Here is an 18,954-nt window from a genome sequence, read left to right on the forward strand (position 1 = left end):
ACACCTGCTAGTTACAAACGGGAAATGGAGAGTCAATGACATGCTACCGGCCGTTGGTCTGTCCGGGACACGGAAGGAGGTTTTATCAGCTGAACCACAGAAAGGTAATCATTGACAACAGGTCCAACAGTCTCAGAGAGCTGCTGTGATGAAGGTTTTATTCTGTAGAGGTCATTTACAACCAGAAACAGCATCACTAACATGCGAGGGAGGAAGCTAGTGGGACTTTTCCTGTTAACATGACTGTTAGCTTAATTTGTCTCTGTGTGTTGGTTAGCTAACAGTGACAAAGGAGGCAAAAGGTGGACTAAACTTGTAATTAATTAATCTTATTTAATCAATTTGAATGCAATTTTTACCTTAAGCTTCAATTCACATTATTTAAGTCCTCCTGTTTGGCTGTATAAACTTGCTCTGTGATGAAACCTCATCAATAATAATGTCTTTTACTGCATTTCTCCTTTTAGGAAACTCTAACCTGTAGGGAAAGATGTTCTAATGTAGCACCTACCATACCTGTGCACCATACTCTTCATATTTGCATCTGCACAGAGTATAACAATCTAAAACATGTCTGACTGTGTGCACATTTCCAAAGGGAAATGAGCCCAGGCCCTTTTTTTTTTTTTTACCTGACCTTACACACACATCCTGAGCTAGATCTTCAGATTGTTTACCACAGCCAATATACCAGGAAGAGACCACAGGGGTGCAACACACACTCTGGAGTCATTCACAGGGCAAACTGAACCTTAAAGTCTTAGAAAGAAACAGGTAAGCTGTAAAGGATCAGGAGGATTTCAGGATGAAGCGAGGGATTGTCCGTCCTGAGCAGATTACAGTGGGCAACATTAGACAACATTCACCCACAATGAGTGTAAAAACAGACTTTTGGATTTGTTGAACGCAGATGCTTTAACTTCCGTCCGTGTTCCTGTGACTAAAGGGAGGGTGTAGATGTTAAAAAGCTGAAATGGGAGGTTGATTTCTGATGAGGATTAACGTTAACTGACCTCTGCAAGGTAAAGGTCAGACACGTTGTCACCCCAGTACTCACTTTTGATTGTCTTCAGTTATTCAACCAACTGGACTTGAGTCTGTCAGTGTGTCATTAAGCTGAGTGCAACAGGACGTCTCTGTATTTGAACTTAAATGTGTCTTCTGTGAGATTTAGGAGAATTTGTTTTGCAGGTTTTTTGTCCAAACAGATCAGGGAGCTGGAAGAACAGATTTTAAACGGGCTGTTCATGTGACTTCGACTCTAATCAGTGCTGAAAGCATCTTTTATAATTTGTTTAAAAGCACTTTGATTGAATCGATCGATGGCGTCAGAACAAGAAAGTTAACCAGGATCCTCGGCTGCACCTGTCTCTCTGTCTAACCCCATGCTGTGTTTCAGCTTTGCATCATGGCCAGGTAGCTGCACGCTGAGCGATGGGGGTTTTCAGGCAGCTCTTCCTCCTGCTCTGGAAGAACATCACATACCGCAGGAGGAACAAGGTGCTCACACTCTCACACACTATGAGACCCAGTATAGAGTATAGAGTTTAAATCTGTGGCTCTAACACCCTCCCTCTCTCTCTCTCGTCTCACGCAGATCCAGCTGATCATCGAACTCCTCTGGCCGCTCTTCCTCTTTGTCATCCTCATCTCTGTCCGTCACTCGCACCCTCCTTACAAACAGAGTCAATGTGAGTGTTGTTGTGTAACGTGCGACTTTGCAGACACACACCTACAAGGTCTGAAAAAAACGGTGTTGTGCCAACCGGTTAAAGAGGATTAACTCACTGAGAGTGACTCCACACATGCACTTTTGTTTTCCTAACCTGCTGAGTTCTGACCTCAGGAGATACTTCATTTCATACAACCACATTAAATGTAATAATAACAATAATAACAACTTATTAAAGGGCATCATGACCACACACACCAGCCTGTCAGAGCCTTATATGTTGAAGACTTTTTCTTAGTGAGACAGAAAGAAATCCTCAAACAAAACTCTGCATACGATTTAATATTCAGTGATATGTGATTATTTTGATGAAAAAGTGGGGCACCATAAAGTGCATCCTGCAGACACAGCTTGTGTCTTGTGCTAAATGCTTCTTCCTTCATGTTTTTGGAGCACTCTTGCAGGTGAATGAAACTCCAGTTGAAGCTGATATCGTTATAATTTAATTAAGAATGCAGTTTTCTTTAAATAACAACAGCCCAGGTGACGCTAGGATAACTGTTTAGTCCACTTCCTGTTGAATTAAACCATCCAGGTCACTACAACAGTCGATTAATTGTTCTCTAGCTCGGGCCAATCTTCGCTAATGAACTGTTTGGGTTTGTTTTTCCTCTCCGTCACTTTTAGGCCACTTTCCAAACAAAGCCTTGCCATCGGCGGGCACCCTGCCCTGGATTCAGGGCATAATCTGCAACATCAACAACCCCTGCTTCCACAGCCCGACTCCGGGAGAGACGGCCGGCCAAGTTGGCAACTTTGACAACTCCATGTAGGTAGACTGAGCGCAGCAGAGGATCAGTGTCTGTGGGATAAAGAAGTCTAAAAGATAAACAAACAAACTACAGTCAGTCGATATTTATGGTAGAATGATTCAACCAGAACGCAACGCTGCTAATTAGGAGAGGCTCATTCCTATTTCCCTTCATTGCAGTAGACTTTTACTTGACTTATTTTGTGCATCCATTAATTCTAGTGTTTCCAGTATGTGAATCAATCGATCAGTCAAGCTTTATTTCTAAAGCCTATTTCATTAAAACCTAATGCAATACAAAGAGCTTCACAGAGATTGAAAACAAGAAAGAAGCAGAAGTAAAATATTGAAAAAACATACTAGATATAAAAAAAAAAAGGATTTTGAAGTAGAGACTAATGCACACCAACAAGAATAAAATATATGTGTTAAAGCATCAGATTAATATTAAATATATATATAGTCAAAATAAATAGATAAAAAAGGATAGGGATAAAAGTTGAAGATAAAATAAAGGCTAAATCAATAAAACTGAGTTGATAAATGACAGTTAAAAAACAAACAAATAGTTAAACTAAATAAAATAATAGAAAAACATTAAAGTAATATAATTGTTAAATTGATGAGTATGGAAGCCGTAAAAGGACATGATTAAATACATTTTATTTTCTTGTAATTTCAAGATAACAAGCTTTTTTTTCTGGAGATAACATGAAAAATAAGAAGAATAAACTGAGAAAATAAAATGTATTTAATCATGTTCTTTTTGGGCTTTTGTACTAAACATTAAAGGAATACATTTATACATATGGTAACCACAATTATTAAGTTTTTTTCACATTGTTTAAATTATTTTGTCGTGGTAAAGAATAAAAAGACATTTTGTTAGAAGACATTTATCTCACAGGTTGAATATTAAAAACACAAAAAATGAGCTGAATGAAACGAGATAAATGATCCCATTATCACGAGAAACAGAAGTCAAGATCTCAAGATAATGAGGAAATAAAATGTATTGATTAGTGTCCTCTATGGCTTCCATAAAGGAGATACAGTTAGATTTATATTATAATATTTTGGGGTATAGTGGCTAAAGACACATTAACATGCAGACAGAAGGAGCTGGGGATTGAACCTCAAGTCTTGCTAACTAATCGGCATCAAAGTTGCTTTTGTTGCAAAAGTTTCCTGGTAGAAATAGTGCGTTGTTTCTGCTCCTTCTTGACCTCAGTTTAAAATGTTTGCAGATGAGAAACTGGTGGAAAACAGAAAGTCTGTAAAACCATCTTTGAATGTGACCTGACTACTGTTCATGTGTTCATCCCTCTCGTTGTCTCTCTCCTCCAGACTCTCTCGCCTCTTCGTGGACGCTCAGACCGTTCTCTCCTACAGTGGGAACCAGAGTTTTTCCGGCTTCCAGGACCTGATCGAGAGCGTCCGAGTGCTGGGAGAGCGACCTGGAGCCTGGCCAAGTACTACAGCTTGTTTGAAACTCATCTAGCACAGAGTTAAAGGGATTCCCTTGACATTCTGACACAGTGACGCTAAAACACTGTGTTTACTTTCTCCAGGCGCTTAATGCAGCGGAGAAAAAAGTGTTTCACATTTCAAACCTTAGAGGAGACTACCACGAGCTATACATTCATTACTGCTGCTTAACTTCCAGAGCAAGGGATGAATTTATTCACTTTTTAAAGTTGGGTTTTTGGGCATTTTTGCCTTTTATTGGATAAGACCGCTGGAGAGACAGGAAATGAGGGGAGCAGAAAGCGAGGTGAAGGCATGCAGCAAATGCTCAAGGTCAGGAGTTGAACCTGTGACTTCTGCAGCGACTATGGCTCTGCACATGGGGCAAGTGCTTACACCGCTAGGCCCAGTGATGAATTCATAACTTTGGCAGCCAGAACGTGCAAAAAATGAGAGTGAATGATTGTTGAGGTGTCCTAAAGGTTGCATCCCAAGAATCTAAATGAATTATGTATCACAGAGAAGCCTCATCAAGTCACAAGAAGGAACGGTGATGTTAAAACCAGAGAACACACAACCTTTCTTTTTTACTTACAGTCGTGAAAAGCAGGATTTAGCCCCCTGTAAACCCACTGATCTCATCCGTTCCTTTTTTAATCTGCACTGTTCTAGGTCTGCTCTGAGCAGCACTAAGTGCTTACATTAGCGCTCGTTAGCTGATCTGTATGAATGAATGTAAACGGGTGTCGAATGACCGGCTGAATGTGGCCGTTTACTGCTGTTGTGAAAGCAGCACAGTCAGGCTCTCTTCGCTGTGGCGGATTCAGTTACAGGACGACTCCAGACAAACAATCAGATGGATGAAGACGGGCCATCAATGAGGTTCTCATGCAGTAAAGTCCTGTTTAAAGGGCTGAACAGAATCCTGAAGCACAGTCCCACTAACACTGTAAAACATAAAGAAGGGTTTTCACCACAAACTGCTCTTTCACAAATTTTAGTCTCAAATTTTATAACTTAACAACCAACGACAAACTCTGACCGAAGAACACGAGTGAGATCTCCCCTGTTCAGTGTGCTGCAGCTTCTGTCATCTACTTTTGTTCTGTAGATATATTGTCACTTTACTTTTATTAAATTTTATGCTAATTTCTTAACATATTTTTCATTTTAACAACTTCTAATTAAATATTTACTCTTTTGTATGCTCACTATTGTAATGTTTGCACTCTCCACTTTGCTTCTATAGCCCTGAAAATGTCCCCCTTGTGGGACGAATAAGGGATTATCTTCAATTTAAGTTAAAGTGTTTTCCAGGTTTTCAGAAGGCTCATAAATTAATTTAACTCCACACCTTTTTACCTGATTTCTACCTCAGCTGATGTAGATATCAAATATCTTAAACTCCAGAGTTTGTCTGTCATCGTTTTTTGAAGCAGATCTTAATGTTTATTTCTCTGCCTTCAGATCTCCCGGTAGAGGATTACCTGAGACCCAACGAGACGTTCTCCTCCTTCCTTCAGACCAACAGCACCCTGCCTCCTGAAACCGTGGACCAGCTGCTGAAGGCCCGTCTTAATTTTCAGGTAAGGGATCCGCTGTGACAACAAACATTTGTAAGTTAGCGTGAGCTCAGGGAGGTGATGCAGTGAACTCCAGGTAGGAGCCATGTGCTCTAGAAGAATGAAGTGATACTGTCGAAGGGTTGGGAAGCTACCTGTCTTCAGGCACACTAGCTTGAGTCAAGGAAGTTTAAGAAGCCTTTAATACCTCAGGGCAGAATGTATTAAAAATTGTAACAGTCAGCCTTTGGCAGCAACCATAAGAGGAAGTAAGGGGGCTGGTTGGGCCTGCTTGGAACGAGGGCCAACTTTCAATAGATTGCAGCGAGGGAGCTGCTCTGTTACATAAAAAACCCCGACTTAGAATCAGGTCGTCTGCTCGTCATCTCCAGGTTCTCCTCAAACATGCGGTGTGAGATAGGAGAGGGGCGACTCGTACAGCCGCAGAAATGTTTCTCCTAACACGGATAGTATGGACATGTATGTAAGAGCACGTTCTGTCCCGTCCAGGTTGCCACGGCTGGAGCTCAGCTGCAGCTGAAGGACCTGGTGTGCAATGCCAGCATGCTGAGACAGTTCCTGACGGTGGACGGAGGAGAAGCAGCGATGAACAGACTTCAGACTCGGCTGTGTGACGTGCCGGCTGATATCCTGCAGGAGGTGGAACGGCGTTTCCTCACTCAGCTCGACTTCAGCAAGCTGTTCTCGGTATGATTCTGCAGACAGGAGACCGACTTTGACTCCTGTCAGCCTGTGATGGAGTTCCTTTTACCTAATGAGCGACTAAAGAAGTGTAAGGGATAAACCTGTCTGCGTATCCCTCCTTTCAGAGAGACCGTCTGATGGCTAACGCTGCAGATCTGAGAGTCATCAGTCAGGCTGCTACCTCAGTCTCCCAGGAGCTGGCTGCCCTGATCGACAGTGTAAGAACGAGTCTGAAGAATCATATCTTTCTAATTAGACTGTGATTAAATGCATTCATTTGAACAATTAATAATGATTCAATCTTAATCATTTTTGTAACTCTTGCAGGAATCAAAAATGTCCTTTACTCCAATCTGCTTCCACCCTTCGTATTCACCTTCCTCTCTCCTCTCTTCTTCCTCCAGTTCTCCTCGCTCTCCAGCTTCGAGGATATGAGCGAGGCTCTTCGACTTCTCTCCCCGGAGAATCGCTCTACGGCGCCCAGGGAGAGTTTCCGTGCCTTTTCTAGGATCATGTGCGGACACCCCGAGGTCGGCGGTGAGCGGATCCCATCACTCAACTGGTACGAAGACAACGACATCAAGTCCTTCTTGGGGAAAAATGGTACTGAAGACACCGACCTGGACCGGGACAACAACACCAGTAAGAAGCTTTGGACATTGTAGTATTTTTATAATTTTCTTTTTCTCTCACAGCATGGAGAGAGATGATTAGAATATGATTGGATGGATTTATTGTGGGCACATGAGGGATTACTAATAACTGATGGGACTTAAATAGTGCTTTTAAGTACTCAAATTTGCTTTACATGAAGTAAGAATAAATAAATAATGAATAAAATAAAAAATACAAATATATCAAAATAAAACATAAAATAACAAATAGATAAATAGTAAAAAGTAAATAAAATAAATAGATTACTAAAAATGAAAAATACAAATACAAATTTAAAAAAATTAAACAAATAAATAAATGACTTAAAATAAAAATGAAATACACATTTTAAAATAGTAAAAAATTAAACAAATAAATAAATGACTTAAAATTAAAAATACAAATAAATAAACATTTAAATAAAAATATAATAAGACATGATTTATAACTGGGTTATTGTGATCTTCTTGGTTTTGGATTTTGCCTATTGTGTGCTTTTGTTACCATTATTATTTTTATACTTTGCCTTGTTCTTTTAATTATGTAATCTGTGTTGATTATAGTTATGCATTTGCATGGGTGGCCCCAAAGTAAAGCAGTTGCTACCTTGGACGTCACAAACAGGGATCCAAAAAATGAATAATATTGAATATATCTGTCTCTCTGGGTTTTATGTCTCACATTTTATCATACTTGTCTTCCACGCAGCTCCCTTCTGTAAGAGTTTGATCCAAGGTCTGGAGTCCAACCCTTTGTCTCGCATCGTGTGGAGAGGAATAAAACCTCTGTTCATCGGAAAGCTGCTGTACACACCAGATACTCCAACGGTCCGACAAGTCATGAAAGAGGTACAGAAACTCAGATATCCAGAGAGTCTGTCAAAGGATGTTCACATTTTTGGGTGCAGATTTAGAAAAGGAGTTAAGGTGCCTGTCTATATTGCGAGCATCAGGAGCCAAACTGTGATATTTCTCAGCTGCAAAGATCAACACAGTTATGAATGAACATTAAGAGGAGAATGCATCCATGTAACCTGTGTGCTGTTATTGTTTCCACTCAGGTGAACAAGACGTTTGAGGACCTGCTGATCCTCCAGGAGCTGAACGATGCCTGGATGGAGGTGGGACCTCGAATCAAGAATTACATGGAGACCAGTGTGGAGATTCAGCTGCTGCAGGTACGTCTCTCCAGCTTCTCTCTCTCTCTCTACAGGAGGAGCTACAGAGCTTCTGTTTCAAATGGTCTTTGTTGTGGTTTCGGCAGGACTTGTTGAAGAGGCCAGAGGTGGCAGTGCTGGTCAACCTGCGTCTGGAGAACTCGTCCTGGACGGCCTCACGGATTGCACGTTTCCTGTCCACACCCTCACCGGATGTCCCAAGGAAACCCGGAGCAGCTCCTACATGGCTGGATGTCTACAACAACGTTGGGCACACTATCACCACTCTGGCACAAGTCACTGAGGTTCTCCTTCATGATCATTTTTAGATTTTTAACACACTTTTCATTTTTAAATATTTTAGAGTGTCCATCTATCAGGAGAACATTGGAGATATTAGGACAGAATTATTTACTTTTGGTTTAAATTGAGAATTTAAATTGTAATTTATTTATCAATAAGAAAAATTAATAAGAAAAAAATATTACTTTTTAATTTTTTTGTTGCTTTTTTTAAGAATAAACTAATTGCATTTAAACCAAAGTATTTCAACAACCAGACCAGGCCTTCTGTCCGGTGAATCCTTTCTCTAAAGCCTCTTTTATTTTACAGAAATCATTAAATGTATATGTGAAATAAAGCTCCAGTTTCTTTTCACAGTTTCTTATCATTCATATGTATTTGTTTTTAATATTTTCCTTCAGTGTTTCTCTCTGAACAAGCTGGAAGGCTTGCAGACGGAGGGCGAGATGATCAGCAGGGCTCTGGAGCTGCTGGAGGACAGACAGTTTTGGGCGGGCGTGGTGTTCATGCTGCCCAACTCCTCCTCCCCCGACCTCCCGCCGCACGTCACATACAAAATCCGAATGGACATCGATGATGTGGCTCGGACCAACAAGATCAAGGACAGGTACTGAGGAAGCATTGAAAGGTCCTGCTGTTCTTTGACGTACAACTTTTAATGGAGCCGACAAAGAAACCGCTTTAGTTTTATGTGACTTTAACAGAACAAAGAACACTTCATTTCTTTTACCAACAAGCTTTTTTTATGACCAAAGTTTGATTATTTTTCATATTTTTTACAACATCACAACATGATAACAAGAGGACACTCAACAGTGAAGACAAAGAACCAAATCTGACAAAAACAAATCAGTAAAAATATGAATAACATTCATATACAAATATAAATAGACGAGTGAATTTATACATACATAAATACTAATAGTTATAATACAAAAAATATAAATAATAATATTATATAATAAACAAATAAATAGAAAAACAATAAAAATAGAAAAAATAAATTAATTAAATTAAAATAATAATACATAACTTAAAGAAAGGTTCACTGACATTAGTATAGAAGTGTTTTTTTTCTTCAACATTAATCAATTTCCTCTCTCCAGAGGATTTTGGGGGGTTTTGTGAAATACCACTCCATTCCTCTTCACTAGAACAAGTAACTGTCCTCGAAAAAATAGAAACCACTGGTTGAACTGGAATAACCAGATTGAAAGAGAGATTTTGAGAGCCTAAAATTACGTCTTTATTGTAATTTAGTACTGTTGTGTTGAAAAATATATATTTCTTGGTTTTGTGACATTCATTGGGTTCCTTAAAATAAAAGATACCTTGATTTATCAACTAGCTATGAGGATTTTCATTTAATTTGTTCTTGGTGAAGATTCTCTCTCCATCATTAAATAAACAAAAACAACACATTTGTTTGTTTTGTGTTTTCATCAGGTTTTGGGATCCTGGCCCCGCAGCAGACCCGTTCAGCGACATGCGCTACATCTGGGGCGGCTTCGTGTACGTCCAGGACCTGGTGGAGAGAGCTGTGAACCGCATTCTGACAGGAGTCAAACAAACAACCGGCATCTACGTCCAGCAGATGCCTTACCCCTGCTATGTGGATGATGTGTGAGTTACATAGAGTTGTATAGATAACAGCTTTTCAGCTGATCTGTGTCAGAATAAGTGTTGAATTTTAATTTTCATGACCTTTTCGATCAGTTTTCTCAGAGTCCTGAACCGCTCTCTGCCTCTCTTCATGACCCTGGCCTGGATCTACTCGGTGGCCATGATCATCAAAGGGATAGTCTACGAGAAGGAGGCCCGGCTGAAGGAAACCATGAGGATTATGGGTCTGGGAACGGGAACACTTTGGCTCAGCTGGTTCATCAGCAGCATCGTTCCTTTCATGGTGTCTGCAGGTCTCCTCATCGCTCTGCTCAAGGTGAGACCTCTGAATAAAACATGTTAGAGGTATATTGATCTGTAGTCATGAATCAACATTGATTCCTTCCTGTGTTTTCTTTCCAGTGGGGTGATATCCTTCCTTACAGCGACCCCTCTGTCGTCTTCTTCTTCTTGATGGCGTTTGCGACGGCCACCATCATGCAGTGTTTCCTCATCAGCACCTTCTTCTCCAAAGCCAACCTCGCTGCTGCTTGTGGAGGGCTCATATACTTCGGCCTCTACCTGCCTTATGTGCTCTGTGTGGCGTGGAGAGATCACCTCAGAACCACGCACAGAGTCTTTGCTGTGAGTTAAATGATACGTAGGCATTGAAACAGAGAATGTGCTACCCTCATCTTTAACCACATATGAGACTTATTGTTGTTTCCTGTCCTCAGAGTTTCTTGTCCCCTGTGGCCTTCGGTTTCGGCTGTGAGTATTTCTCTCAGTATGAGGAGCAAGGTGTGGGCATTCAGTGGAACAACCTTCAGTCCAGCCCTGTGGAAGGAGACTCGTACAGCTTCACTACCTCTATCAGCATGCTCTACGTGGACGCCTTCATCTATGCCCTCGCAGCCTGGTATATCGAAGCAGTGTTTCCTGGTACGTCGAATCGGACTGAATCTCAGATGTAAAGATTTAGAATAAAGGGAGGAATTTGTTTTTGTGCTAAAAGTTTTCAATTAAAAAAAATTGTCAGATGAGAAGGCAATTATTAATGGGTAAATAATCAAAGATATGCCTTCTAAATTTGCAAAACAAATCCTGCAACTTAAAGCTTCATCTTTGTTTTAAGTCCTTCTCTTTTTGTTGCAAAAATTCTGAAATTGATTTTTCACAAACATTTGATGTTTTTCTCGCCTGTTGCTGATCATTCCCTGAGATTTGTTCCTTTTGTGAAGTTTTAAAGGGTGTATTTGTTTATGTATCTATATATACAGGTTTATATTGGTAGTATAGTATATCTATTAGAATAACAACACAATCTAATCATATTTCATCATCATCTTTGCTTGATTTAGACTCCTTCATGATATTATATCCAGACTTCACGTGTGCATGTCTATGTGTGTTTTTGCTTTAGGTGAATTCGGGGTTCCCCGGCCCTGGTACTTTATCTTCCAGCTGAATTATTGGGGAGGAATTCCTCTGGAGGCAGGCATGCCGATCCCCCCCGCACCGACAGAACAGGACGAAGGTACAAAGATTCAGATGTGGCTTGACATCGGCAGCTCTTCAAAGTTATACTTCTTTTATTATTCTAAAAAAAAAACAGATTATTAATAATAATAATAATAATAATAATAATAATAAATACAAAGCTCTGTAAAACATAACATATACAAAATAAGAAATGAAAATGAAAACTCCTTCAATATTTTAATCAAAGGTAAAACTTATTTATTATTAAAATAATAATAAATATATTTAAAAAATAAATATTAAGCTCTCTAAAATAGCAACCTGAGAACTGGCGTTGGGTTTGAGCGTATCCTCTGCCCACGTTCAGATTGATAAATGCTGATCTTCACGTGGAAATAATCAGACACCCAGTTTTCAGTCCTACACACATGTTTGATAAATGAGGGCCGGTGTGTGTGTGTAGCTCATTTGTTGTTCAGAGTTTCAGGAGTCTGTCTCTCTGCTCGGTTACAGATTTCCTGTGTTGTTTAGTTTGTGAAGTTGTGTTCTCACGCACTGTGACCATAAGCAGATAGCTTTAGTTAAACGTGGTAAACTTAAATTAAATATAGAATCAACACTTTGTATTTGACTACCCAACATTTTAATAGCGTCAGTGGAATAATTCTCACTTTATTAAATGTCTCACTGTCATCAGATCACATCGAACCAGAACCAAATAACCTGAATCTGGGGGTGAGCATCCGAAACCTGGTGAAGATCTACAAGAAGGGAGCCAAACTGGCCGTCAACCACCTCAATCTGAAGTTCTACGAGGGCCAGATCACCTCCTTCCTCGGACACAACGGGGCCGGAAAAACTACAACCATGTACGGAGCAGACTTATCGAGATTCTATTTTTTTATTTGTGGGCTTTTACACCTTAATTTAGAGAGGATAGGACAGAGGATAGAGGAGGAAACCAGGAGAGAGAGTGAAGGAATCACATGAGGGAAAGTGGCTACAGGCTGGAAGGGAACCTATATGGGAACCTATATGAACGCTATATGTGCAGCAACTTTTCCATTAGGCTAAATCTGTGCCTACAGTGTAGAATTTAAAAGAACAGAGTCCAAATATATAATTTTGCTAAACTTAGTAAAACATTTGAAGTTGGAGCAAAACCGAAAGCAGCATTTTAGAGTTTGAGGGAAGTTAAACTGAAAAGAGAAGGTTAAAAAGTCACACTGTCACCTTTAAATCAGTCACCACCTGACAAGATTCACTCTCCAGTCTCTGCAGGTTCATTGACATCATGCCTCTTACACCTTAAATGTGTGCATTACTGTATCACACTCACGTGTTTTGGGCTTGGATAAAAATATAATTGTAGGATGAGGTGGTTGATGTGTCAGAGGAGGAGTCGTTTTCTCATGATGTCTCATCTGATGTTTGTCAGATCCGTCCTGACCGGCCTGTTCCCACCAACCTCGGGCACTGTGTACATAAAGGGCATGGACATCCGGCACGATATGGACATCATCAGGAGGACGCTTGGAGTCTGTCCTCAACACAATGTCCTCTTTGACATGTAAGGCTTTTTACAAGCTGCTGTCGTCTGATGACAAACACTGACATCAAAATAACATCACACTTTTATCATGAATGTGTGTGTCTCTCTGATTCAGCCTAACTGTGGAGGAGCACGTGTGGTTCTATGGCTGCATGAAGGGTTTGTCAGAAGCAGAGGTGAGAGCTGAGCTGGACACTCTGCTGGATGATGTCGGTCTGCTGCAAAAACGCCACGAACAGACTAAAAACCTCTCTGGTAAGCCTCTTAAAGATTCTGCCCTCATCCTCACAGTCATCAATATGTGGAGAGCTGTTGTTTATTTTGTTGTTGCAACCACCAAAACACACAAACACTCACACTCTCTCTGTGTCTGTCAGGTGGCATGCGGAGGAAGCTGTCTGTGGCGATCGCGTTCGTCGGAGGCTCTAAGGTGGTTGTTTTGGATGAACCAACAGCCGGTGTGGATCCTTACTCTCGCAGAGGAATCTGGGATCTGCTGCTCAAGTACCGCAAAGGTGACCTCACTTTCAAGGCTACAGGCCTTTTCAAATGAGAACCAGAAGCTGAGATGAACTTTAAATTAAAAGACATGTCAGCCTGAGCTTCCAAACTGCTTCTTCTCTGCCTGTTGCGGCGGATTGAACATGAAACTGTCCTCATTCAGCTCTCCTTCTTCTCTGAGCTCTGCGGTTCACACACCTTTAAAAATAAACAAGGCAAATGTCACAACTTTGAACCCTGCTGCTATTATCATAGTTTGTCTCTGGTGCTGCTCATGTTAGTGAAAGTTTTAGACCAATCAGAATCAAGCATTTGACACAGCCAGAAGATCAGTAAGAGAGCCTGGTAATAAGGAAATCCTCTGAAATATACAGATAACAACTCGATGAATCTGTGTGGTCTTCCTCCTTCAGATCGGACCATCATACTGTCGACTCACTACATGGACGAGGCTGAGCTCCTCGGAGACCGGATCGCCATCATCTCCCAGGGGAAGCTGTGCTGCTGTGGCTCACCACTCTTCTTGAAATCCCGCCTTGGATCCGGATACTACCTCACCGTGGTGAAGAGGGAGGGACTGGACACCAGCACCCTCAGCAGCACCAGTATCTGCACCAGTACCAGCGTCAGCACCAACAAACTGCCTCCTCTCAAGGTCTGATATTCATCCAACGAGGGTTTTGATTTGATGTTGTTTCTTTAAAAGGCGTGCATGAGAAAAAAGGATGCATTAAAAGTGATTTTTGTGTTTCAGGACAGCGAATCATCCATGAGCGAGGACACCGGGTTAGGAAGTGAGGAGAGCAGCTTATGTGAGTTTTAATCTGCTGTACGGCTTCATGGTGCATTTGTAAAATTCAGCCGGTGTGAAGTTCTTCTTCTTCTAAGCATGAACTCTCTCCTCATTAATGACTCCATTGCAGACCTGGCGGCGTTACTCTCCCTGGTGCAGCACCACATCCCCGGTGCGAGGCTGGTGGAGGAGTCGGCGCGTGAGGCCGTGATAAACCTGCCGCAGGGCTCTGCCAAGGACAGCAGCCTGGGGGTCTTCCTGTCGGAGCTGGACCAGAGGCTGAACGAGCTCGGCATCAGCAGCTACGGCCTGTCGGACAGCACACTGGAGGAGGTAAGATATTTAAATGTTTGTTTGATGAATGAATGAATTAAACACTTCATCCTTCTGCCAGATTGAGAAACAGATGTAAACAATGCTGAGACTTTCAGCTGATGCCGTCAATAAAAGTCTGTAACCTGGTCTGTGTGTTAAATTAGAAGTGTCTGTAAGGGTTAGAGTCTAAGGGTCAGGGCTGACCATTTCTTGGAAGTGGGACTCAGACATCCCAGCAGTGTGATCTACAGAAGCTCAACTGGGTCAAATCCGCAGGGTTAGATATTTGTGGAGCAGCCCTGGTCTTAATGGGTTTAATGTTAGCTTCAGATTAGTTCAGACTGGGACCTCATGGAGCCTGATGAGTTCACCTAGTGTGTAAAAGTCACACATCTTCTGCTCCTGTGGCCTCTGCGTAGAGCTACTCGAGGCTTTTTACTGCCCCCTGCTGTCCGAGCCTGCAGGTGTCAGGGACTTTCCAGAGTATTTGATGAACAGAAAACCAGTGAGTGCTTTGTTCTGTTCATTCATCTCTCATTATGGCTCTTCTTGGGTTCATTTCCAGATCTTTCTGCGGATGGCGGAGGAAACCGGTGTGGACGCTGATCCAGACCTGCAGGCTGAGTCTCCTCTCAGGCCGCAGGCAGCAGCCGGACCGAGTGCAGAGAGGCAGAATGCTGAAGAACCAGAGACCGGTACGTATCCTCACACTCACGAACACCTTTTATCTTCATACTCCTCATTGTTTGCGTGTACAGTCTGTCTGCCATTTGGTCTACAAACTGTGTCTGTTTGTTTCCATCATGCTGCCAGGAAGGAAAAGGCTTCGTAAGCAAGGTACCTTCAGATCACGCCTCCCTGTAATCACCTGTTTATGGAGAAGAAAGAGTTTAACCTCACTCCCTACCTCACATCAGAACCATCTGTTAGTGTGTTGTCATTTTGTGTTCGTACTGCTTTCTGTTGATCTAAGCTGACTTGTGCCTCCGTGTATCAAAGATGGAGAACACTAAAACTGACTCTAAAGGTGCTTTTCGACCAGAAACTAAAAGGTTCCTGTGCCCCAATTGTTGTCTGCGTTTCGACCGCGGGCTGAAGTCCCTGGTAGATTGTGCAAATCAGGCCAGTGACATATGGAGAAAAAAAACTAAATGCACTACACCACCAGACCAGTAGAGGGCAGTAAAACAAAGAGGAATGCCACTCATCACAGATGACACCATAGAAGCAGACGGACAGGCAGGTATCATTATGAGCAACACAACAGTTAGCCTGTTAGCATGAAGAGACTCAGCTGGTCTGTTTTAGATGGTGCTATATTTCATCACAGATGGATTCACTGAATCAACACGTGAGAGGAGATAAGCACGAGTAGAAAAGACGTTTCAACACGACTTTAAAATCCTTTTGAACTCAAAAAGCCGTGGCAGAGATCGGCCGGTGTTTTGGTTTAAACAGCGACCCTGTTAACTGGAGACTCTCAGCCGGATGCATCCCTCATAAACGTCTTTAGACGATCATTAAATATCTGATGAGGATATTTTGAAATCTTAATAAAAACTAAACTAGTTTGCATTCCCAGGAACTCCCTCTGTGTTTCAACAGCTGTGTAAACTCCACAAACACTGACACGTTCAGCTGAAGGTCTCCAGTTTACAGGGTCACTTTTAAAACCGGAACACCGAGAGAGACGCATTCACGGTGTGCTGAGAGAAGACTACTGTTACAAGCTGCTAAATCAAGAGAATCACAGCTTCTTCTTTTGAAAAGTACACACACATACAAACAAGATAGAACAAATAAAAACTAATGAAAGAAAGAGAAATCAAGTGAATCACAGATGTGTGTGATGTTATTGTGGACGGTGGGCGGAATAAAAACACTGCGGTTAATCTACCAATCAGACACGTTCAGCATTGCAGGCCCCGCCCCCCAAAAGTTCCTGGACCTTTGAAAAGTGCTACCCCATAAGCAGAGGCTTTTCAGGGAGAGATTATCCACCCCAGAACTAAAGTTAGACCCTGGTTCCTGCAGTTGAAAAGCACCTTATGTATTTATTAGCCCAATAAGAAAGAGTAGTTCTCACCCAGTGTTTGTTCTTTGTCTCGCAGAACCTCAGGAGACCGACCTGCTGAGTGGAGACGGCCGAGGTGGGATCCCCCTGACCGGCTGGTGGCTGACCTGGCAGCAGCTGAAGGCGCTCTTCATCAAACGTTGGCTGTATGCTCGCCGGAGCCGCCGGGGCCTCTTTGCTCAGGTGATAATGAGTTTCTGAGGGTGCTTTGATTGTGAATAGTTTTTGAAAGCGGTTTCTGTATTTGAGTCTTGAGATGTTTTCACATGAAGGTTTATTTGTGCTTTCAGATTGTTCTGCCTGCTGTGTTCGTGCTGATTGCTCTGCTCTTCAGCCTCATCGTTCCTCCCTTTGGGAAGTATCCGGCCCTGCAGCTGCAGCCCTGGATGTACGGAGAACAGTTCACCTTCTTCAGGTCTGCCTCCCCTTAATGTTCATATTTGAATCTTTCCTCTAGGATGCACTGAAGGTGTTTTATAACTTGTCCTGCTGCTAGTTTGACACGTCCTCTGTTGCATGATGAGGGAGTAAACTATGAAAAACCAACAGAATCAATCAATCTTTATTCATATAGAGCCAAATCACAACAAATCTTATCCTCAGACTCTTTCCAAACCGAGCAGGTCTAGGCCGTACTCTATGTTCTATTATTAACAAAGACCCAACATCAAGACCGGATCAGATCCAGTCCCATCTTCCAGACAGGACTCAGTCTGATCTCATCTTAATCCACCATGAGCAGAGCACTTTGCAGCATTTAGCAAGTTACAGTGGCAAGGACAAACTTCCTTTAACAGGCAGAAACCTCCAGCAGGACCAGACTCATGTTAGACACACATCTGCTGAGACCGTGTTGGAGAGAGGGATAGAGGGAGATGAAGAGAGAGAGAGATGATAGTGGGGAGACGGATAGTAGTAGTTGTAGCAGCTGGAGTCTGGCACGTCCACAGCAGCAGAGATCCAGAGGAACCTACGAGACAAGGGAGCTCAGGGACTCCAGAAAGGTCTATGGTTAGTAACTTTAATGGGACAGGAAGAGTTAAAGTAAGAGACAGGCAGAGAGAGGGAAAGAGTCAAATCTAAGCATAAATAAGAGCTGGTCCAAGCCTGATCCAGCTCTAACTATAAGCTTTACCAAATCTGATGCTAACATTAAACCCAAAGAACTACCGGTCATAATTTGTCGTCTTCCTCACCTCCTTGTTTTATATCTACAGCAATGATGCTCTGGGAAACACAGCCATGGACAATCTTCTGGAGGCTTTGCTGGACCAGCCGGGGTTTGGTACAAAGTGCATGGAGAAAGAGGAAGAAGAAAACAGCACGTAAGACAAACCCCTGTACATAAACATTAAAAACACTCCTTATTAAGGAGTAACTGTAGGTCTCTGGCTTTATATGAATCAGTAAAATGTTTATATATTTCTTTAAAGCTCCTGTGAGGAACTCTCAGTTTGTGACTATTTGGCGCCCCCTGCAGGCAAAACTTTGTCTTATCTCTTTGCTGATTTTGTCCTGTACTTGTGGAATTTTTGTCTTCTAGGGAAAAATGTCATCCTGCCGTCTTTTAACAGTAAAAAACAACTTGTTCAATTATTTGGGAGGGTGGAAATGTACACAAAGACTGTTTTGGCTGTGTGTTATTGATCATCTGACATAACCCCAACACTGAAAGTTTCAGGCATTAAAAATAACAAATTAGAAATAATAATCTTTTTGATAACGGTCTCATTTGCTTTGCAGGAGCTTTAACATGCTTTATCTTTAGACAGACGCTCCGCCTCAGAGCTTCAGTCGTGCTCACTCCCTGTTTGTCCTGCAGGAGTTCTCAGTGTGAAGACGAGCGGGCGGGTCCTTTCATGAGACCGCAGGTTGAGTTCTCCACCTGGCAAATGTACAGCAGAGGAAACTGGAGCAGAGACAGACCATCACCGGAGTGTCAGTGCAGCACGGAGGACGTCCGCAGGATGCTTCCTGACTGTCCGCGGGGGGCCGGGGGTATACCGCCTCCACAGGTCAGTGCAGCGTTCAATGACCTCACTTAAAGGCACACAGACATGATGGGGCTCAGTTCCTCTCAAATGAAGCTTTTATCTTTAAGAAGCTTTTTTTTTACCTTCTAGATCAAGAGGCTGACCGGAGACGTCCTTCAAAACCTGACAAGTTATAATATAAGTGATTATCTGGTCAAAACCTACTCTCAGATCCTCAAGAAAAGGTACTGCACTTTACAGGATACCACCTTAAACTGTTTCATTTCACTGAGTTATGTTACTTTGATTTTATAGTTTTGATAAATTGTTGT

General features: G+C 42.0%; 1 protein-coding gene across 1 annotated transcript in view; it reads left to right on the forward strand.

Annotated features, from left to right (window-relative positions):
* The window catches only part of zgc:172302 (phospholipid-transporting ATPase ABCA1), a 27,711-nt gene continuing 8,757 nt past the window's right edge, over positions 1-18,954 (forward strand). The window contains exons 1-31 of the mRNA XM_034705288.1: positions 1-104; positions 1,400-1,500; positions 1,598-1,691; positions 2,360-2,501; positions 3,831-3,955; positions 5,418-5,536; positions 6,023-6,220; positions 6,343-6,435; positions 6,622-6,859; positions 7,580-7,719; positions 7,932-8,048; positions 8,135-8,332; positions 8,732-8,937; positions 9,777-9,953; positions 10,047-10,269; positions 10,356-10,577; positions 10,670-10,874; positions 11,356-11,469; positions 12,112-12,283; positions 12,853-12,984; positions 13,082-13,221; positions 13,344-13,481; positions 13,881-14,122; positions 14,222-14,279; positions 14,391-14,593; positions 15,141-15,270; positions 16,687-16,832; positions 16,940-17,064; positions 17,867-17,974; positions 18,472-18,664; positions 18,773-18,867. Coding sequence (XP_034561179.1) covers positions 1,435-1,500; positions 1,598-1,691; positions 2,360-2,501; positions 3,831-3,955; positions 5,418-5,536; positions 6,023-6,220; positions 6,343-6,435; positions 6,622-6,859; positions 7,580-7,719; positions 7,932-8,048; positions 8,135-8,332; positions 8,732-8,937; positions 9,777-9,953; positions 10,047-10,269; positions 10,356-10,577; positions 10,670-10,874; positions 11,356-11,469; positions 12,112-12,283; positions 12,853-12,984; positions 13,082-13,221; positions 13,344-13,481; positions 13,881-14,122; positions 14,222-14,279; positions 14,391-14,593; positions 15,141-15,270; positions 16,687-16,832; positions 16,940-17,064; positions 17,867-17,974; positions 18,472-18,664; positions 18,773-18,867 — 4,559 coding nt within the window. The 5' untranslated portion in view covers positions 1-104; positions 1,400-1,434. The remainder of the gene's footprint in view (positions 105-1,399; positions 1,501-1,597; positions 1,692-2,359; positions 2,502-3,830; positions 3,956-5,417; positions 5,537-6,022; positions 6,221-6,342; positions 6,436-6,621; positions 6,860-7,579; positions 7,720-7,931; positions 8,049-8,134; positions 8,333-8,731; positions 8,938-9,776; positions 9,954-10,046; positions 10,270-10,355; positions 10,578-10,669; positions 10,875-11,355; positions 11,470-12,111; positions 12,284-12,852; positions 12,985-13,081; positions 13,222-13,343; positions 13,482-13,880; positions 14,123-14,221; positions 14,280-14,390; positions 14,594-15,140; positions 15,271-16,686; positions 16,833-16,939; positions 17,065-17,866; positions 17,975-18,471; positions 18,665-18,772; positions 18,868-18,954) is intronic.

The sequence above is a fragment of the Notolabrus celidotus genome, chromosome 2, assembly GCF_009762535.1.
Source record: "Notolabrus celidotus isolate fNotCel1 chromosome 2, fNotCel1.pri, whole genome shotgun sequence".
Lineage (NCBI taxonomy): Eukaryota > Metazoa > Chordata > Actinopteri > Labriformes > Labridae > Notolabrus > Notolabrus celidotus.